The 21,164-nt window shown below is 36.9% G+C and overlaps 1 protein-coding gene across 1 annotated transcript in view; it reads right to left on the bottom strand.

The window, feature by feature from the left end:
• Positions 1-21,164, bottom strand: part of dnah9 (dynein, axonemal, heavy chain 9) — a 137,975-nt gene that overhangs the window by 23,479 nt on the left and 93,332 nt on the right. The window contains exons 49-62 of the mRNA XM_056771917.1: positions 19,679-19,939; positions 19,155-19,580; positions 18,933-19,052; positions 17,017-17,205; positions 16,588-16,823; positions 16,176-16,298; positions 14,703-14,907; positions 11,177-11,341; positions 9,655-9,795; positions 8,793-8,963; positions 8,557-8,679; positions 4,176-4,369; positions 3,488-3,636; positions 2,555-2,682 (exon numbers count right to left, since the gene is read on the bottom strand). Coding sequence (XP_056627895.1) covers positions 2,555-2,682; positions 3,488-3,636; positions 4,176-4,369; positions 8,557-8,679; positions 8,793-8,963; positions 9,655-9,795; positions 11,177-11,341; positions 14,703-14,907; positions 16,176-16,298; positions 16,588-16,823; positions 17,017-17,205; positions 18,933-19,052; positions 19,155-19,580; positions 19,679-19,939 — 2,631 coding nt within the window. The remainder of the gene's footprint in view (positions 1-2,554; positions 2,683-3,487; positions 3,637-4,175; positions 4,370-8,556; positions 8,680-8,792; positions 8,964-9,654; positions 9,796-11,176; positions 11,342-14,702; positions 14,908-16,175; positions 16,299-16,587; positions 16,824-17,016; positions 17,206-18,932; positions 19,053-19,154; positions 19,581-19,678; positions 19,940-21,164) is intronic.

Raw genomic sequence — 21,164 nt, forward strand, 5'->3', positions numbered from 1 at the left:
CTGAACTATCTTTACAGGTTCCTGATGGGTGCTAATGCTGTGCACTTGTTAATGTTCAAGGTGAAATTCTGTCATCGCCTGCCTTTGCAGGGAGTATTTAGGGATGCTGTGGGAAGGCATCAAACCATATCCAAAATCGATGTTTGCTTAACATGCTTTCTGTTAAACTGTGTTTGGACTTTAGCTCAGATTTTGCTCTTGAAGCATTTTTTATTTGGAAAAGAATAGATTGCAGCTGAACCGTTGTGTTTAGGAGATCTGAAGTCTCTCGGCCCAATGGTGGAAAGCAACATGTATGTGTTCATCTATCCATTAAAGTCATTGACTGACCCCAGTAATTGTGTTTTCAAAACTGCATACGTACATTGATCACGTTCATGGTTTGTTCAGATTGTCTGAATACATCTTCACCCTTCATTTTACCAGGTGGCTGTTTGTAAACCAGTATATCACATTGAATTACAATTCGGTTGTCAAAGACTTCAAGGTTATTTAAATGATGCCATTTAATCATATCACGTCCGTGCAGTAACTGGCCTTTACTGACTCTTTGTTTTCACTGGACTCCACTTTACTACTGAATCTGGCAGAAAAGCTTGCTAACACGACTCTAAAACACATGGCTGTTGTAAAAGGCTGAATGCAGCATATTCCTTCCAGAAAAGTCATTAAAGTTAAACACTATCCCGGCGGCCACTTTTCAAGCAATAGTCGTCCCTGAGCGAGTTCAACTTGCTCTCCTTGTCTTTTCTCATTGTGTATCTTAAAGAGTACATTTCAAAAGGGAGGGGTGTGGGTGCTCTGGTCAGTTTAAGCCACTTGACTCCCAGGACTGAGGATTTTCTGCTTTAGTATTAGCCATTGATTGCCTCTTTACAGTGAGTGGATTTCTGCATTTCTGGAGACGGGGCGGCGTGTGCTGCAATACAATTAACCTTCACTGGAGAGGAACTTTTAATTGACCCACAAGTTCCCAGGCAAAGTCTGAACATCGGCTGAAGAGAGGGGCCATGTTGTCAAGCCAAGACCGTGTGGGTGAGATGAGACAGCCAGATGAAGATTCTCATCCTTTGGATCCATTGATTTAGATACTGTACGTCCGATCAACTCCTGGATTAGATCAGGGACATTTGCATTCTGCACGTACTTCTTCCTGTCCTTCTGCAAGTCATTGTGATTCAGTGCAGGTGCCTCTTTAAAGAGTAAAATACATTCCTGTCCTCTTCAGATTGGGATCAATGATGCAGGTTGATTTCCGTGGAGATCTATTTCTACAACCTGGCTTGTGGTAGAATCATTTAAATTCAAACCAATTCACTACTTTCTATCCGCTTTGACATATTGATCGCTACTTTAATTTTAATCAAACCACATCTATGGCTAACTTGTACATTTGGGCAGGTACTGGAAGATGCCCAGATTAATAAGTGTAATGAACAGCTGCGGTCGTAGCACACACTGCCTTAAGAATGACATTTGGATGAAATGGAAGCGGTCTAATGGACTCATTAGTGAAGTGCGGCTGTCTCCCCTGCGGTGGGCCAGTGGACTGGCTGGGTGTGGGGGCATTTTTTTCCCCTCTCGTTCCCAGCAGAGAACAACAGGTCATTAATCACCAGTGAGGAAGAGTCGCGAGGCGAACGCAACCCAGACATTTACTTTGCCAGTTCAATGCAAAATGTACAAGCAACATTCTTTACCTACAGTAGGCGTGCTCATTAAATAGGTTTAGGCATTTAGGCATTAGAGGGTGCACATTATTAAATGCTTATTAAAACAGATTAAATGAGTTTCAGGGCGACTGCTTCAAGAATTTTTTTGGTATTGGTGATGCGTGATTTTTTGGTAATAGTTTTATAGTTTTAGGCATAAGGTATTACACACCAGTGCAATTTCGTATTACCACTTTCAAAACCACAACAACACTATATATTTTTATTTAACATAACTATTAGTATGTAATAAATATAATAAATGATTCAAATAAATACATTTAAAAAAGCAAAAAATGGAAATCTTAATTTAATAATAAATAAGTCCCCATGTAATCAAAATTTAATTATTTAGGTTTTAAGTATGTATATGTTAGCCTTATCTATAAAAAAGTGTGCTTTATAACAATGACAAAACTAGCATTTACATAGACAAAAGTTTTTAAAACATCACATTTCTTATACTCATTCACTTCTATTGTATGGAAACATAACCAATGCACGTGAATGAGGTCCGCCGTTGTTCAGTTACCAACATTGTTCAAAATGTTTATTTTAAATGGCGGGAAGAGCAACTCATTTCTATACTTCAGCTGAAATTTTGGCAATGCATGAAAAGAGTGTGCAAACTGTATCAATTCTCACTGGGTCTTAAAAAAATAAAAGAAACCCCTTCAATTAATGATAAAACATAGGCAGTGACCTTTTTTTTTAATAATTGCTTGCGCATTCAACCAAAATGTGCTTTTTAAACAAGAAGTGCCTTTAAACATCCCCCCATACAAATGCACATGCGCATATTGGCCACTTCTAGGTGTGAATGATGTATAACTTCATTTTACCTGTAAAATGACCCAGTGTCCCTCTTTTGCAGCCAAATCCAGAGCCTGTTCTGCGATCACTTCCTGCCCCTGGCCCAGTGACACGTTGTGGAAATTTTTGTTGTCGAATGTATATCCTAGTTTCCTTCCTGCAGTGCAAGACACAAAGTATATAGAGTATTACAGTCAGAAATGAAGTTATCTGAAGTGTGGTCACTCCCAGAGAGGTGATTTTATCTCAGTCCAGCTCTCCATAATTGGTTGTGAGATTTGATAAATCGATCTCAAAGGCATCTTTAATCTCTTTTCCACAGAAGATTTATAGAATCTAATCCTTCAAATTCAGAGATGCATGGACAGCCACTATTAATTAACTTTTTAATCTCTCTTTGTGGAAAAAAAGGAAAAATACCAACAATTTATGAAAAGAGAGCATCTCAACACATTGTATGACAGGCAACCCAAAATATTAGTTTTAAAGGGAAAGTTTACCCAAAAATGAAAATTGTGTCATCATTTACTCACCCTCTTGTCATTTCAAACCCGTATGACTTTCTTTCATTTGCAGAACACACAAAAAAATATATTTTGAAGAATGTTGTTAACTCACACCCAAACACTTGCTTTGGTTTTATGTCCATACAATACAAGTGAATGGGTGTCGCCGCTTTCTTCAAAATATCTTCTTTTGTGTTCTGCGGAAGAATGAAGAGGGTGAGGAAATGATGAGAGAATTTTTATTTTTGTTGAATTATCACTTTAAGACATCAATTTACCAACAATATAATCTTTTCTGTGTAGTTACCCTGTAATATTTAGGGGGTAAGTTTGCAATATAACAAAGTGCGATTTAGAATAGCTTAATAATGCCTTAGCTTTAAAACCACAGTTAATTACTAAAGCTTTTCAAAGATAAAATGTCGCAGGGAATTTCCTCTTTAAAGTAATAGGTACCGTGTTTCTCCACTTCCTTCAGGGGGTCCACCCCTGGAGACAGGATGAAGAATATGGGTGTGGCGGCTCCAGACTCTTCAAAAGAGACAGCAAAATCCACCGAACGTCCCATCACATATTTACTGCCAAGCTTCTCCTCCACAAAATCTCTATATAGATAAAAGGCAAGATTTCTCAGAAATTTCAGACTTTAAAAATTAAGTACTGCATGCATATACAAAATCATCAAAACTATGTTAAAGATAAAAGAATGAATCAACAGTCGTCATTACTGTTTGAGACACTAGCATACGCTGTCTTTTTATATTGGAATTGCCTAAATATCAGGCACTAAAGAGTCTGCATAAGCAACAAAGAACTACAATCTAATGCCAAGAGAGCACTGTGTATGTCACAAAATTTGGCTATACAAAAGAAAAAGTATATTTAATGAAACTTTTTTAAATGCAATTAAATAAAACATTCTGTAAACAAAGCTAACTGACTTTTGCATCTGACACCTTAAGGCTCTCACTTCTCACTTGCCATGTCTATCAGACATATACTTGCTTTAATACACTTTTAACTACAATATCCCATACTTCTTTAAAACACAACTTTAAAGCTCAAACATCAGATAAAGGTGATGACATAGATAAAGAATCTTGTCATCAGTGATTTATAGTGGATTACAAGATTGGAATCTGACCTGACAGCGTATGTCATTCTGTCAGGACGTAAAGCTCTCATCATGCATAGCCTCTGAAGAGCTGTTTTATTCTTCCATTCCTGAGGAAATTTCTCCTTCTCTGGACACTCAGACTCCACAAACTTCTTCCAGCGTTTAACCGACCCTTCAATGTCTCGGTCAAGATTACGAAACTCCTCCATATTACAGAGAGCCTGCAATAAATATCACATCAACCTACTGTAGATGATTTATGGTTGAGTTTGCGTATTAAATAGTGGTGGGCATAGATTAATTTTTTGTAATCTAGATTAATCTAGATTAATTCCAAGATTAATCTAGATTAATCTAGATTAAAATGGCTCATTTGAATTCTGCCGAAGGCATTCAGAATATGTGTGCTACCCAAATAATGACTAAAAGTAAGTCTTTGAGAACGGGTTTCTCAAGCCAGGTGGCGCATTAGACCAGGGGCTCATCTCCTGTTTCCAAAATGCATCACAAACTGCTTGAGAAAGCTGTTCTACTATGATAATTGGTGATGAAAATTAAATTATGTTCAATAAGATGAACTTGTGTTTACTTCCGCATTAGCTAAGGGATGATTTGCGTTTAGGTGGTACTTGAGACTGGAAGAGCTCCTACAGTACATTTACATTTAGTCATTTAGCAGACGCTTTTATCCAAAGCGACTTACAAAGAGTGAGGGAGCAACAAGCGATATGTCATACAGGAGCCATAATACATTAGATCTCAATACAGAGTTACTGGTTTCAACTAAAGCTAGACCACTACCTGTTGAGAGAAAGTGTTTTTTTTAAACCAATTCCGCATTGCACAAGGTGCAAACAACCTTAGTCTTGTCGATGTTTCTATTGGGAAGCTTCTTAAAAATTAATATTCCCTGAAGCAAACCCGGCGGCTTCATAGCTGCATCCATGTTAGCACGTCACGTTTGATGCGGTAATTTCACAGTAACGTTATGTTGTGTTCAGACCAAACGCGAATGGCGCGTCAAGCGCGAGTGATTTATGTGTTAATGCAAACAGGCAATAGACCTACGTGCTGCGCGAATCACGCGAGTTGAAAAATCTCATTCTCGCCCCGTACAGTGCAGCTAAGCTGGTATACATCCGCGCTAAAATATCAAGGTGAAAGTCATCATAGCTTGCGTAGTATAGACCCAGCTCCCAACCCAACTTTGAGAATAGATTAACAGCGACATTTTTTTTATCCCGCGATAAGAGTCTCTCTGCGTTAACGCCGTTAACGGCCCACCACTAGTATTAAATTGTTTTAGGAGAAAATGTGTGAACACCAAAAATTCTTCACTTTAGAACAAGAAATGTAGGCTGTTTATCAATAAAACATGTATGTTTCATTTAGTATGCTTTATTGTGCAAGTATAGGCATGTTGCAAAGTGGACACTGTGCATTCTTATCAGAAATAAAAAAAAGGGTTGTGGTGTCAGACATAAAAGCCCTGCAAAGAATAAAGAGTAATAATCGGCACCGTCAGGGTACTAATCACATCTAACTACAAAGTATAGTGTCTTATGCCACAAACTGCTGAGTAAACATGACTGTGTTTCTTCATGAACTAGACCTGCAAAAGTGCTTAGGCAGCAGAAACCAGGCATTCCAATCGCAAAGCTATATTTATTTTCTCTTTGAAGAACACCACTTTGACATATGCTGGTCCTTTTCATATGAAGACTTCAGCTCGACCCGAAGGTGCAGAAAGCAGCAGGAGATGATGATTCATAATCCCAAAAAGCCTTGCATATGGGAAATCCAAATGGCACATATGAGCACATTATGGACTTCCTCTCGCTGAAATAACATAAGGCGCGTTCACATTCTTACCATTGACAATAGGTGTGCTGAAGAACAGCAGGGGTTTTCTCAGCTTAAGGTAAATCTAAGTTAGTGGCTCGGGAAACTAAGGTCAGTTTCACATTTAGTTCGATTGCCTGGTCCGAACCCTACACTCTAAAAATGGCTTGGTTATTTTTTAACCCATAACGCTGGGTTGATTCCGTTGGGTTGTTTTGTTGGGTTATTTTTTCACATGTTAAACACTTTGTTTTAGTTTTCAAGGTGTTGGGTTAAGCCAGCTGGGTTAATGTGCTGGGTTGTTTCTGCACTGCTGGGTTGTTTAAAGAGGCTCACGCGCTTCCCGCCCTGAAGTCGTTGAGTATACTACGCAACTTTCATTTTTATAAAGAACAAAGGAGCAAAGCCACTGGTAGGAACAATATAATGGTATGTTTTAAGTTAATATTTATTAATATTATGACTCGCGATATGCGACACTGCAAATTAATACAATTTCAGTTAAGTGGTGTAATTCATAATGTCATTTTTTGTTTAGTCAGTAAATCAAATGGATGCTTTTGTGGGGCAAAACTCAGTCTTATTGACAAGTTTAAAGGTAACTTTGTGTTAAACTTGCATATATACCTGATGTCAAGATATAGCGCTAAATGTATCAGAGTATTGATATTTTATCATGTGTTTTTCTTATTTATAGATTGGAACAAACGTTGATGGAATTTCTTCACCGTACAGAATTAACAAAGCCCTTTCATTTTGTCCTCGCGATGGAAAACATCCGGCATATACAGTATCTCAGGCTTTTGACATTTTGAATGGACAAGCTCTTGGAATAAACCACGCTGCTTTCAGTTGTTGATGTATGTTTCAAAGCATTTTATGTGTTTGGGAATTTCTCCAGACTGTTGTTTTTCAAATGGAGAGGAATCGTCTGCTATTTGATTTCTTCGCTGCTCTTTGCTTGCTGAGGAATAACTTAACTTGCATTTTTTTCCTTGATGTTTTGTTAATATCTTTAATCCTTTCAAATAAATACAGTGAAAGTATACATGTGCACATTCATGTTTTTAATGATTCAGAATTCAAGTTTGACTGATTCATGAATGATTTTAATAATTCACTGATAATTGTTCTAATTGACATGTGACATATGTCTGTTGGAACATGTTATTGTGCAGAATTTTATTAATTTGTGTTATCTATAATGCTATTGTTTTATATTAGCCATATTTTTTATATATTTAGTTATTTTTAATGGCATTTGTTGCTACATATTGTAGAAAATGTTTATAAGTTATTTATAATGTTATTTATTTACATGTTATTTCTTTTTATTTATCAGAATTTAACTATTTTCTTTTATTTAAGCAAATCTATAAATATTGCTGTTACTAGCTGTAAAAGTTTACATTTTTATTAACAATTATTTTCTCAAATACATATTTTTTTTTTAATGTCAATTGTTTTGATTGACAATGAAGCACAGCAGAAATTAACAATAACCCAGAATCAAACACATAAATAATTAAAATGACTACATTTTGGGTTTTTTCAATAACCCAGCATGCCGACATAAAATGTGTAACCCAGTGTGCTGGATTACTTTAACCCAACATCTGTTCTGTCCAATATTTACCCAGCACTGGGTTGCCAAATGGGTTGTTTTTAACCCAGCCATTTTTAGAATGTAGATGTAACAACCGCGGGTCATTTGCGTCATCAGCCGGCAGCTGTTTACCCTGTCGCATGTAACGACGAAGCAGGAGAAGGCGGCAAAATGCATAACTTGCTTGCGTCACTTTTATATGTTTTTGAACCGTTAGTTTTGTTTCCAAAGCTTTGAAGACAGCGCTCACATCACCCAAATGAACCCAAATCTGACGTCAATCGAACCGGGGTGCGCACCAAAAGTGCTAATGTGCAAACACTCTAAAAAGTTGAAGGTATTCAAAGGCACAGCGGTAATGGGGAAGCTACAGTTTTAAAGGATTTTCAATTGCAGGGATAAATCAAATGAACAGAGAATAAATGGGTTTGGGAATTTTCGGTTACACTTTATATTAAGGTACACAAATTCATCATTAACTACATGCTTATTGATATGCATTTTGGTTGTGTATTAGTACCTATAAAACATTTATGCCTTATTTTACTCTACCTTATTCCAATAACTAAACCTAAAAACTACCTTGTTAATTAGGAGTATATTAAGTTTAAAAGACATAGTTATTTAATAGTGAGAAATGGACCCTAATCTAAAGTGGGACCGAATTTTCATTCATTATTTTGAATTGCATTTCTAGATGCATTATCATTAAGCTCAGAAGAATTCACCATTATTGTGTCAAATCGTTTCTGTCATTACAGCATGTTTAATAGATGTCTATGGCCAAAAAAGCCTCCATTATCAGAATTTAAAAAACAGACGGCCACTTTAAAATTAGTCAAGTTTAGAGATATGACTGGTCCTGGTACCTGCGATGACATTTTGCTTTTATTACATATAAATATTTGAAAGGAAGCCATCGACATAATGAAATTAAGGAGTATATAATTCATAACTAACTTTAATTCCACCCCAGGAGTGATTTGACAGGAAGTCCACGGGTGAGGTCAATCCAGGTTGGACCGGGTACCTTAGAAGGAAGTCCAGCTCACTTGGATTGATCTCTTTACTCATGAGCAAGACCTGAATGGAGATGAATACATCCATTTAAGAGAAACAAGCGGAGACATGGCATATGTTACGGTCTTTATGACTACTGCTTGTCATCTGTTAGACATAATGAAATAACGGCTCACTTGGAAGGCAAGCTGGGCGGTGTAGGTGAGTTTGTCACACTCAAAGAGCCCGCGGGTGGTGTACTGGAACACTGAGGATGTGATGTTGTCAATCAGATTTAAGACCCGTTGTTTCAAGGTCTCATCTGGGGCGGCTTTTAGTACAGCATTTTGAAACACGACGTTGAATGCCTGGACGTGAGAAGCACACAGAAGCAAGAGAGAGAGAAAAACAGAAAGACTGCGAATTTAGCTTGGAGCATTTTAATACAGTTGTGTTTTCTTCCTCATTTTCTAATGACACATTTTTCTAACTGGGAAGATCAAGATTTTTTTGCATATATTTGTACAACAGGGAAAAGGCAATTATTTTTTGATAGCAGTAGATTGTATCTTATGAGCGCCATGACAGGAAAGCACGAGGAAGGAAAAAAACAGCTATGCGTTCCTAATCTTTATTCCATTATTAGAAGGCAAAGCTGCTCTTCACATTAACATCGAGAGCTTTCAACAGATTTCTGTTGTTGCAGCAGGAATCGAAACAAAATAAAAAAAAAATAAGCAAAGAAACTATTACAATTTAATTTAACTCTGATCACAACATATCATCTATTTTGCTGTGGCGCTGTACATTAAGCTGCAGGAAATCCTATTGTAATCGCTGTGCTGCACAATGTTTAAGCCTGTTTTATTAAAAGTCGTAGCTCACAACCATTGCACGGTTGGGTTAGCATGGGACTAAACATAACGCAATAAAAGAACAATTGAGCCAGGAAACAGAAAACACAATAAACAACAACTGTGGTACAAACATAGAGAATGGGGAAATAAACAACAGGTTTTTAAAAGAGGCTCTGGTTCAGGGTCAACAGTCAGGAGATACCTTGAGAGAGAACTGGTACATGGGGTGGATTTTATTGAGGTCGTTCATGATAAAATACAGAAGCGATGCTCGGGCCGCTGCCGGACGGTAGTGCTCTCTCGCGGTATTGATTTCAGCCTCAGTCACCTTGGCTTCCTTCACCTATATAGATGCATACAGAAATCTATAGCTGAGCTGAGGGTCATGCTTGTTATTAATATGCCAATAAAGGGTTTTGAAAAGGTCAAAGTTTATTGACAACCAAAAACCATGTTCTGTATTGCAAAACATGGCTACAAATGTTTTTATTAAATAAAAACCTATGGCTGTAACAACTGAATGATGAAATAGTAATAATGCAGTAATAGTACTTGATTTAAATGACTATATGCAATGCAAGTATCACAGAAAAATAATCAGATTACTTTTTTAAATTTCAGAATTTTACTGAATTTTTACTGAATGAATTTTATCCAAATCTTGGATTTGTATCTGTGTTCACTTCATTTTAGTACAATTGGTTAAGTAATGTGTCAGCAACACAAGTCATGGGTTTGATTCCCAGGAAACACATATACTGATTAATTTTGGATTTGGATTAAAAGATCTTCCTAGTACAAATGTAAATTGAATAATATTTATACTTTGTTTTTTAAACTGTTGGGCAATAAACATTTCCGTATCTGAATAGTCGACAAATACAAGCACATTTGTCCTATGGTGTGACAGTATAAGAGAAATTATCCTCATTCTTTTTTTTCTAAATTGTTTCCGTCACACCTAAAACACAACAAATAACAATAAAAATAACAGGACAAATACATAAATGTGAAAAATGTAATTCTTAATTTTTTTTATTAATATTGTATAATATATTGCAATATATGTATATATATACTGTGTGTATATATATTGTGCCCATTAAATTAAATTGTTAAATTAAGTTAAAATATTTTTTTAGTATGAATATGTTATTTGTTTTATGTCATGAATGTTATAATATCTATAAACAAGTGTGTTTTATAAAATTTGCTTTTTGCAGTTTTTTATTATAAGTACTCAGTAACATAAAATAGAATATTATTAACATTTTGATTTCAAAAATTTTGCTGCCACACCATTATTGTATTATTATAACTACCCATCTGCTCTTTGTAATAGACCACTTTTAGCACACAAGGTATGCATTAAATAACACTGATTACATACGCCCTAATTCGTAAATTGAAAGTCAGTAGTTAGCACAAAATAATATAATATATTATCATTAAAAACATCAGATTTTTATTTGTATATATACAAGAGATCAGAGGGGTAAGGCCACCGTACATTGTATTATTATTTCTCTCTTATTATTGGTGAATTAAATGAAAGAATTACAATAGCTACATTGTTCACAAAACTATTGTAATAAAATTCATACTATATTTTTTATTCAATATTTTTACATTTTGATTCAGCCTAGGCTACAGATTCAAGGCTCAGAGTTTGGGTAGCACCTCAAACAGATAACGTCCAAGGTGCTAATAAAGATATACCGCACCTTATCTTCAATATCTGCTGCTGTTCGTTTGGTCGTCTCCAAGTTCTCCACCAACTCTATGTCTCCGAGGAAGTTTCCCGAAGCAGAGGACAAGCGTGAGAGAAGGTTGTCCTCCAGAGTTTTCAAAGTGATTTTGAAGCCGTTCTGCTGCTTTGTAAGGTTTGACTTCAAAGTAAAGAACAAAGAAAGGCGTGTTTGGAATGATGTGCAGACCAACAATGATTCATAAGAACAAGACCCACAGGGTATAAGACTGTAGAAGAGCCAGGGACATTAGAGGGCATCTTAAAGGCTGCAGAGATCAATATATTCAGCATCTGCCAATGGGAGACATGAAGGTAGTATTTGGGTGGATTAACACAGTTCCTCTTGGCAAAACACATCAAACGGCAAGCACTGAAGTGTGATAGGATTGTCAAAGCTGATGGATCCATTTCACACGTTTATGAAAGAAAAAAAAACACACAACAAGCATTTGCACTCTCACAACAAACATACGGCTACGGTGATATAACAAACGCTGTCAAAGCATAGTGATGCATTTTAATCGCTATTTGGAATGTCATCTCCAAAAATCACTAGTGTGACATATTGAACCGTCAAGGCGAAATGCATCCTTGATGAGGTCGATTTGTGAATATGAAAACGTAAAATACTGCAGGCAGTGACCAATAACCCGGCAACACACAACGTTGTCACAATGTAGCGAACCTTTTAAACATGTTGTAACAACGTGATTGAAAGGTGGATGTTTTTACGTTGTGTGGTGAAGTTGTCACAACGCTGTCACAAAGATACCTTGTAAAACCTGCATGCAGTGCCATTGTTTAGGTTTTGTGCATGCTGTATGGACAAACAGCAAAGAACATTTAACCATCACTGTAGATAAGCATGAATATCAGCCTTTTGAATTTCAGGCAACAGTTGGGCTGGAGGTTGGAAGAAATATTGATTTTAATTTCTGTCTTCTAAACAAGTAAAAATTTTGAGGGTTTCTTTATCCTTAATATTTTTTGTGACTTGGCCCTATGGAATCCTAATTCGTCAAAAATTACAAATAAATACAAAGAAAATAGGAAAGAAATGTAAAACTAAATACATAAGTAAATAAATTAATATTTGTGCATTTATTTCTCCATATATATACAGTTGTACTCAAAAGTTTACATACCCCTTGCAGAATCTAGAAAAATCTGAAACTTTTGGAAAATAAAGAGGATTTTTGAAAATTAAGGTTTATTTTTAAATGAAATGTAAATGAAAAAATAAGATGTATAAATGAAACAATAACAATTTACACCAAATCCATCTTCAGAGGTTTACACCACCTGACTTTAAATGAATCGTGTTGACTTTGTGGGCAGCACGGAATGTTTCTATATATTGTAATAGTTGTGTATGAGTCTTCTTGATTGTCAAAATGTTGTCACAACGTTTATGTGTTTGTTGGGAGGGCATTATGAGATAAATCACAAATAAGAACGGAAAAATGACGATCACATGGTTTAAAGATCTGGACCTTTCCTTGTGACCCCTCATTGGAAAAGCTACAACTACTGTATATAATCCTTATGGCTTAGTCATTAATGATTAAATCTCCGTTAGCATCTTGTGAATCCAATTAACCTGGACCTAGAAAACAAACAACTGACTAGCCAGCAAAATGCATTATTGTGAGGAAAGTGCAATTTACTTGAACAATTTCAGGCAAGTAATTGTGTGACGTTGAATAATATTAGAATGGCAGAATTCTGCTCATTAGCCAAGAAGACTGATGTCTAACAATATCTTATTGCCACGGATCATACTGACCATATTTGCAATTCCATGCAATAACTAAAAAATAGCACATATACTTAAAAATATGGAATCTGAAAAAAGGAGCAATCCCTGTGGTGTTATTGCGTAACATCTAATTATAACAACAGGGCAATGTGTAACTAATAGCAAGTGAAACGCCATCGTGTTTTTTGATGTCATGACAGGTGCTGAGGGATTCTCACATTCTTCTTGTAACTTTCAACGTTAATTAAGATGATAAGAGAGGCCTGTATCATTATTTTCGTCCTCAGGATCTCAGAATGAAATAACTAATTAATCAAGCTTCATTAAGCAACTTTTCAATTTTACAGCAAATTCAACAGAGAGGATCTAGACACAACCGCATTTTATTCCTGTCGGTCATTAAAAATATTTTTTCTTTTCAGAGTAATTTGTTCACAGATGAAATCCTTCTGTTTTCAGCTAAGACAGACATGTTAGAGATGAGTGAGAACAATAAAAGAAGCATCTTAATGAAATACTGACACTGTAAAAATCTGAAAGTAGAACAGTTCACCTATAACAATTAATATTTTGTCTGGATTTGCACATTCCAAACCCATGTGACTTTGATGCTTTTGATACCAAAGGAAATGCTCGTCAGTATGTTCATGCTACTTTTTTCCCATACAATGACAGTGAATAGTGACCACAAGCTAAAACAGAGCCAATGACCTTGACATAATTGACGTCAAGCCTATGTATTAAGACTTAAGGGAGACAAAGAGCCATCCAACCTAACTGAAGACTTGTAATATACATTAGTAGCTAAATGTGAACCTGAGGGGTTATAATAAACGCAAATATTGCGCAAATATTTGAGTCAAACAAAAGCTGTAGTCACCATTTACTTTCATTAAATTGATAAGAAAATGCATCAACATTTTAATACAGCTCTATTTAAATCTAAAGAAGACAACAGAAACGGTAAAAAGAGTGTAGGTAAATGGCAGAACTTTCATTTTTGGGTGACCTATTCCTTTAATCCTGCCATTAGCTTATGCCTTATTTTCCTGAAAGAATAAATGTGAGTGAATTAGAAGTCATGAAAACTTAATCAAAAATTAAATGGGGTCCAATCCAGCAGCATAAATACTTCATTGAGCATTCCATCTAATTACGTACAGTAAGGTAAAACTAAAATATGGTCCATAATAACAATTTCACATCTGCGTTTCCAGTGGCTGAAACTCAATGGTCATTAGTAACAGTGCTCGGGGAACATGTGGGAAGACTTTGCTAATTATATACACAAAATGTTCAAAAAACCAAACCCGTCATTAACCTTTTCTAAGTAAAGGTGAGAAAACAAAGTAGAAACCCGGAGGTAAAAACAAGTGGCAATTCCTATACCATCAAATATTTTAATTCGTATCGCAAAACCGGCGTGATTGCCGTCCTGTCTGTCACAGTACAATGACTTATTATCGTCGAGTTCGACCAAACTAGACCTCAGAAACTGATGAATCCAATTAAGCTGGAAAACACCTTTCAAAAACCCTCCAATTAGACAGCATCTACTTAACTGTCCCTGCAATTAAATGCAGAGAGAGTGATCTAAATCTCAAACAGCCTGTCCATTTCTTTAATGAAAGCCGGGCTGGGATGTTCCTTAGAGTGAGCATTTAAAATGAGACAACATATTGGTCCATCAATCTAATTGAGAGAATTCTGGAGTGCGAATGAATGCAAGCGATGCTTATACCTTCAGCTCCTCCAGGTCGGGTCTCTCCATGCTGACCACAGCCGCCAGGAGCTGATCCTCCAGTCCGTCCCGTGTCACTGTAAAGTTGATCAGCGTGCATTGAGCCTGAAGCTCGGGTTGGTAGTGAGGGTTCGCCAGCTTGGTGTGAAGGATCAGGCGAAAATCGGGGTTGTATTCACACTCCTTGTCGCCAATCTTTATGTAGCTATTGTGGATACAAATAAAAATTCAAGCGATATTTCACCCCGAAAATTTTTAATTCTTACATCATTTACTCATCCTCATGGCAATCCAAAACTGTGAGACTTTTTTCTTCTGCAGAGAACAAAATAAATGTTTAGAAGAATGGTGGTAACCAAACAACAATGGCCGCAATTGACTTCCATCGTATGGACACAAAACCATTGATATGTTTTAAAAATATCTGAGTCATATGCAAATTGTAAATGATATGAGGATAAATAAATACTAGGTAGGGATGCACCGAAATAAACATTCTTGGCCGAAACCGAATACAAATGGTGTAATTTAAATTAAAATATAAAATGAGACAAACCAAGTCAATAAAAATAAAAATATTGAGCCCTCTCCTTTATCCAATGAACTAATTGACTGCAGAAAGAAGGTAATGTACTCTGTTCGCCTACGACAAAGTAGTTAATTAAAAAGTGTAATTTAACATAAGCCAACATCCATCAAAGCAAGGCATGCTGAGGCTGACTGTCAACCATTTCAGTTCACTTCTCTATAAACTCATCCCACAAAAGCTGACTGATTGTTCTCTCAGAAGGTGTACTAGGGATGCACAAACATAGCTTGACATTCCAAGTTGTTCAATACAGGGAACTGTGTGCACGATACCACTGTGCGAAGACAAAGGATCCTGGGAGTGGCTGGGCTTCAGACCGCACGCTCCTGTCTGAAGAAAAGTCTATTGGTAACAACACTTTCGTCCGGAAATTTACTCCCGCTCTGCAGGTCCCATGTCGTGTCTTTCTCTGACACTTTAAATTGCTTCCACACACTGCCAACATGTTTGCTGCATTAATAAAGTGTGTGAATCTCTCTCTCCGCGTTGGTTGCTGCTTGATCAGCTGCTTTGTAACAAGGAAAATTGTAAAAAGGGCTATATAAATAAAGTTTAGTTGAGTTGATCGCATCAGATGTCATATTGAGTAAAAATTCGGTGCATCTCTAACGATAAGACATTTTTTGGGGGGTGAACTATCCCTTGCACACATATGTTAGACACGTGTGTGCTGTTATTCTCCCAATGGAAAGCAAATGTGGTTAATCTCCACAAGGCTCCATACCGTCCCATAACAGTTTAGAGTGACCATGATTGTCTACAGAAAACTCATAAAGAGTGGTCAGATTTGTCAAAAGTTGTGTTCCAGGAAAACAATCCCATACACCATGCAGTACAAAAGAATGATATTCATTTATGCATAAAATGCTTTGAAACACTCTTACCGTCCTTTCTTGATTGTTTCACGGCCAAGTAAAGGACTAAGCACCGGATCAACATTCTCTTCTAAATTCTCGATAAGGACAACTTCTCCTACAGACAATGCCCTCTCAATGGAGTCCAAATAACTGCATTAGATGATACAAAAACAGCAAATAAACAACCTTAACATGGCAATCCATAATTTTTTCTGGTTAAATATACACAAAGCTTATTGAGCAAGTACATACTGTAAACAATGTGTTTAAACTGTCTCATCTTACACCGATTCACAGCAGTTATACGCTTATGAGCTTATAGTGATGTATAAATTGAGTGCTCATGTCAGATTTAGTGGAAAATGTAATTTTTTTCCCGAACACATGTAAATATGTTTCATAACATATGTTTATAATAAAAGGTATATTTGAACCTTACCCTCTTTGTCCGATCCTGATGATACGAAGGTAGTCTCCGTATTTGTTTTTGATCCATTTGATTCCCTGCAGCTGCGGATCCACCATTAATGGCCATCGTTCGCAGCTGGTAAGGATGGTGGCGTTCTCTGTAGACATTCGGTCAGCTGGCAGTCCTTCGTTCTGCCAGACTGCGATGTCAGCATCATCCGTCAGCATGGTCAAGGGGTCCAGCCCTTCAGTTACTGGGATCGGCACCTGAGAGGGGAAAAAGAGAGCTTTGAGTGACTGACTCAACCCGAAAACTCTGAATTAAAAAACAGATGGAATTTAAAAAATAAATATTTTAACTGACATAGACATGACTATCCAAATTGCATCTTCATTAATAGTTTTAACAATACAAAAGCACTGATTCCTTTGCTAAATAAACAGGTATCTCTAATCAGACCTTGAGCTGGCTGAGGTAAGGCCTCCAGGTGTTGTCCATCAGCTCAAGGCGGTACCGTTTCGTGAAATATCCAAGATAAGAAACAAATGCTGTTATTAGGAGCACATCCCCACACAGAGTCCTCTCCTGAAGCTTGAAGTTACTGACCGCCACAGCCCAGCGCACGTTTTCGGATGCTAAACCTCCAACCTAAGAGCAAATACATACGTTGATAATAAATATTACACACTGAACAGAACTGAAAGTGATGAGATTATAAAAATAGTTTACGTGATGTTGATATCTAAGGTATAATGTACAGAGAGCCGGGTGTTATCGCAGAAATAAGCCCCAACAGTGTGATCTTGTATAACACAGTTGGGGAAATTTGAAATATTTTATTATTTGAAACATTTTTACCGAAAGCAGACTTTCCGCGAGGAAAAGCTGTTCTTTCGGTTTTAAAGTAAGAAACAATGTTCAAAGGTCACGAACAGGCAAATTTGTTTAATCATTTGTAAATATAATGTCATATATGTTATAAAAAGACTGTATTTATAATTAATTTTTGTGTAATATTAAACTGCCCTTCTCAAAATGATTTGCAGCATCCGGTTTACAGGGTGTCATTAGTTTTAAGCGGTTGTCATTTGAAAATAACAACCCTTGGAATGTTGCAACTGGCCAATCAGAATCAAGCATTCAAATGAGCCATGTAATAAAATGTGTTGCCAGACTACGATAATTAAAACAAGATAATAATTAAGGATAGAAACTCGAAAGACAGCAGCACTGTTTTCAGTGACAACTTTCCAAACCTTTTTATTTTGTGAATGGCTATAAGGTCATTTTCAGCGGTACACTGTAGTTTGATTGATCTGTCAGCAGTTTGCTCATGCTGTGTGTGATGATTTTCAGTCGGTTTACTTTATTTAATGAGGATTAGGTGATTAGGTGAGTTGAAACTTGTCTTTAAGAGTTCAACTTTTCTTGACCTACTGTCACATTCATGGTGTGATATGATGAAAAACCACAAGATGCGATGCAATGGCACAATACTTTCATCTGTACATAAGAGACCACTTCAAATTTGCTTTTAATGAGCATTTCTAGATGTATGTGTCTATTCCATTCCAGTGTTTGTTGAGTTCCAAAAAACAAACCTTAGGAGTGACAAAGACATCTAACAATAAAAGAGAATATGATCAAAATCATTTTGTCATGTTGACTAGCTTTTTGCTATTTATTTGGAATATTTTTTATATAAAGTAAACTAAATTAAAGGGAAACTCCACCGATAAATGAAAATTCTGCCATGAATTACTCGCCCTCAAATCGGTCGACAACCCAAGGACATCTTCGCAACACAAATTAATATAGTTTTGAAGAGGTCTATGAGCTTTCTGACTCCCGCCAATAGACAGCAACGTAACTGACATTCTGCGCTAGGGTTGTCGAACGACTTGAGGGTAATTAATGTCTTCATTTTCAACAGAGTTTTCCTTTAAGTTAACTACCTACCTTATACCCATAAATAGGAAAATAATTTAGCAGTGTTTTTTTTCTAGAGCTGTATATACCAGTAATTACACAATAGCGGGAAAATGTAAATAGCATAATAGCAAAGTCAACATATCATTTCATTAAAAAATTAAGAATTATTGTCAGATCAACCAATAAATTACCTGTGATAGTGTGCCTATAGCAAAAACTAGCATGGATGCGATTGTTTGTTTGTGTGAACTGACTTTTGAATGTAAACCATCATTTATTTTTTGTAAGGGTTATCGCTGCATGTTAATTATAATTGTTTTTTTCTTTTTAGCTTGAACTTGTCTGGTTTTCTTTAGTAATTAAAATACAAAACGTTAGGCAAAGGTTGTATTTGAATGTTTCCAAGAGAGATGGGAGCGTTTGTGTGGTGGGTGGAGACTCACAAGGCGGTTGGCGAGAGAGATGGTGCGTGCTGTGGTCTCAGCCTCCTGTTGGCACCTCAGCTTGTCTGCTGTAGCTTTCTCGAACTTCGCAGTCAGCTTTGCCAAGTTCTCATTAAGTTGCTTTAAGGAGAAGCAGAGGCACAGAGGATGTGACATAAAACAAAATAACAAAACAAAAACAGGTAACTAACTAAAAATTTAAAACCAAAGACATTGATTTACGTTGATTTTTGCTTTGATGACAGAGAGCTTCTCTTGAGCAGCGGCGAGCTCGGCGTCGGCTTTGTTCAGGGCTTGTCTCTTAGGCTCCACCTCGCAGTAAACCTCGTAAAACTTCACAATGTTGATGACCCACGAACAGAGACCGGCTGCGGCATTTGACTTTGCTGCTATCAGCTCGGGCTTAAACTCCGGATCCGCCAGGTATGGCTGAATAGCTTTGAGACAATTCTCATGGATGTTTTCCTTTTTGAAACTAATTAACGCATCTAGGAAAGCGTCGACCTTGGCCATCATCCCCTTTGCAGCCTTCCAGCTGCGGTCCTTTGGAACTCGACCCCCGGGGGCCATGAGCACCATGACAGCTGCTGTTACGTTGGTTACTGCAACTACAGGAGCACCAAAAGACTTCAGCTCTGTCAGATTGTTCTGTAAAAAGGAAACGGAAGAAGTGAACATAGAGTTAGCAAACTAAATATTGATTCTTTCTTGGAATCTCAATGCGTGAAATTAAAAAGAAATCTGACCTTGTTAAGTGTATTTAAAGCCTCCTGGGCTGCTATGAGAGCAGGTTCAGCCTTAGCCAGGTCTTCCTCACAATCACGCTGCTTCCGGGTCACCTCCTTCGCGATGAGGGCTACCTTCTGCTCCTCTTCATCCGCCACTTTCTTCTCCTTGGCCACCTTTTCTGTCTCCACACCAACCACCTGAATCAGTTTGTCTGCACTCTCATTTTTTAGCTTCAAGTCCGCTTCCTGTGCAGCCAGTTTATTTTTAAGATCCTCCACCTAAGTGTTTGCCAAAGGATGCAAAGGATTATTACATGTGGATTATTACATTATTACATGAAGGCTCATTTATCCAAAGCAACAACGAAAGCAACATGAAAGTCACCACAGTCATATTTCATTCATCTTACAAATAGTTATTATCTTGAAGTTGCTACTGTTTTTGACATAACTGTTCTGGATCTAACTATCACATAATTTACTACCTTTTAGCTCTGTTTAAAAGACATATTCTGTGTCTGTTTCTTTCATGTTAATTTTTCCCTTGCCTCAGAGCTTTAATCCTACTGTAAACATTTATTGTCAAATCATTGTTAAGCACTTTGACAAAATGATTAATGTGATCATGCAGGCCAGTTGTTAAAAGTCTGTGTAAAGAGAATTCCAGGAATTGTTTGCAAATACATTATACATTTTAGAAAATGAAATACTGAAAAAATTTACAAAGACTATGAACTATGTAATAATGAATAGTGGAGTTAAACCGTTAAACCAATTCTGTATTCAGGATGTTTTTGGCGGGGCTAAAACGATAACGCTACAGAGCATCCATGCATGTATGGCCCCTTCCCTAACACAAGAGTGCATTAGTATCAGTGTCTGCTCAATCTCTCACTCACACACATTCAGGCTCTCACCCTCTCACTCTGCCCAACTTAATAAATCTTGCGCCAAATAACAAGCGAATGGTAAAGCAGATGCGAATAGACGGCGGGAAATAACGTGAACAGCGAACGGATGGAGATCACTGTACTTGATCGTGCTTCAGTGATTTTCTAATGATGAAGATCGGGCATGTTGACTCACAGGTGTTTGAATTCAAATCCTGCGGTAAAACTCTGGGAAAGAAGTTTGAAAGAAGTGAGTGGCCGTGGCTTCAGCACCAGCAGCGGACACGCCCACACCATTTGAGAGCAGAAAGTAATGCTCCGTTTTTCAATATTTTGGCGGGTTTAATCATTCATTTTTGGTTGAATTGGTTATGAACACATTCTACACGCACTCCGAACACATATTTAATATTGGTTAACACGGAGAGAAATCTAATTGGATCAAATCTTTAAAATTGGGTTGTTAAAAAAAGTATTGTGAATTTGGATTCGATCACAAAATCCGATCTACAGTAGGTTTTTAATCTTGATCAAATCATCACATTGTATTATTAACTGCAATGTTACAATACATATCCACCCAGTTCGGAACTCCTGGACCACCCTATCAGGGT

The sequence above is a fragment of the Triplophysa dalaica genome, chromosome 17 (assembly GCF_015846415.1).
Source record: "Triplophysa dalaica isolate WHDGS20190420 chromosome 17, ASM1584641v1, whole genome shotgun sequence".
NCBI classification, from domain to species: domain Eukaryota; kingdom Metazoa; phylum Chordata; class Actinopteri; order Cypriniformes; family Nemacheilidae; genus Triplophysa; species Triplophysa dalaica.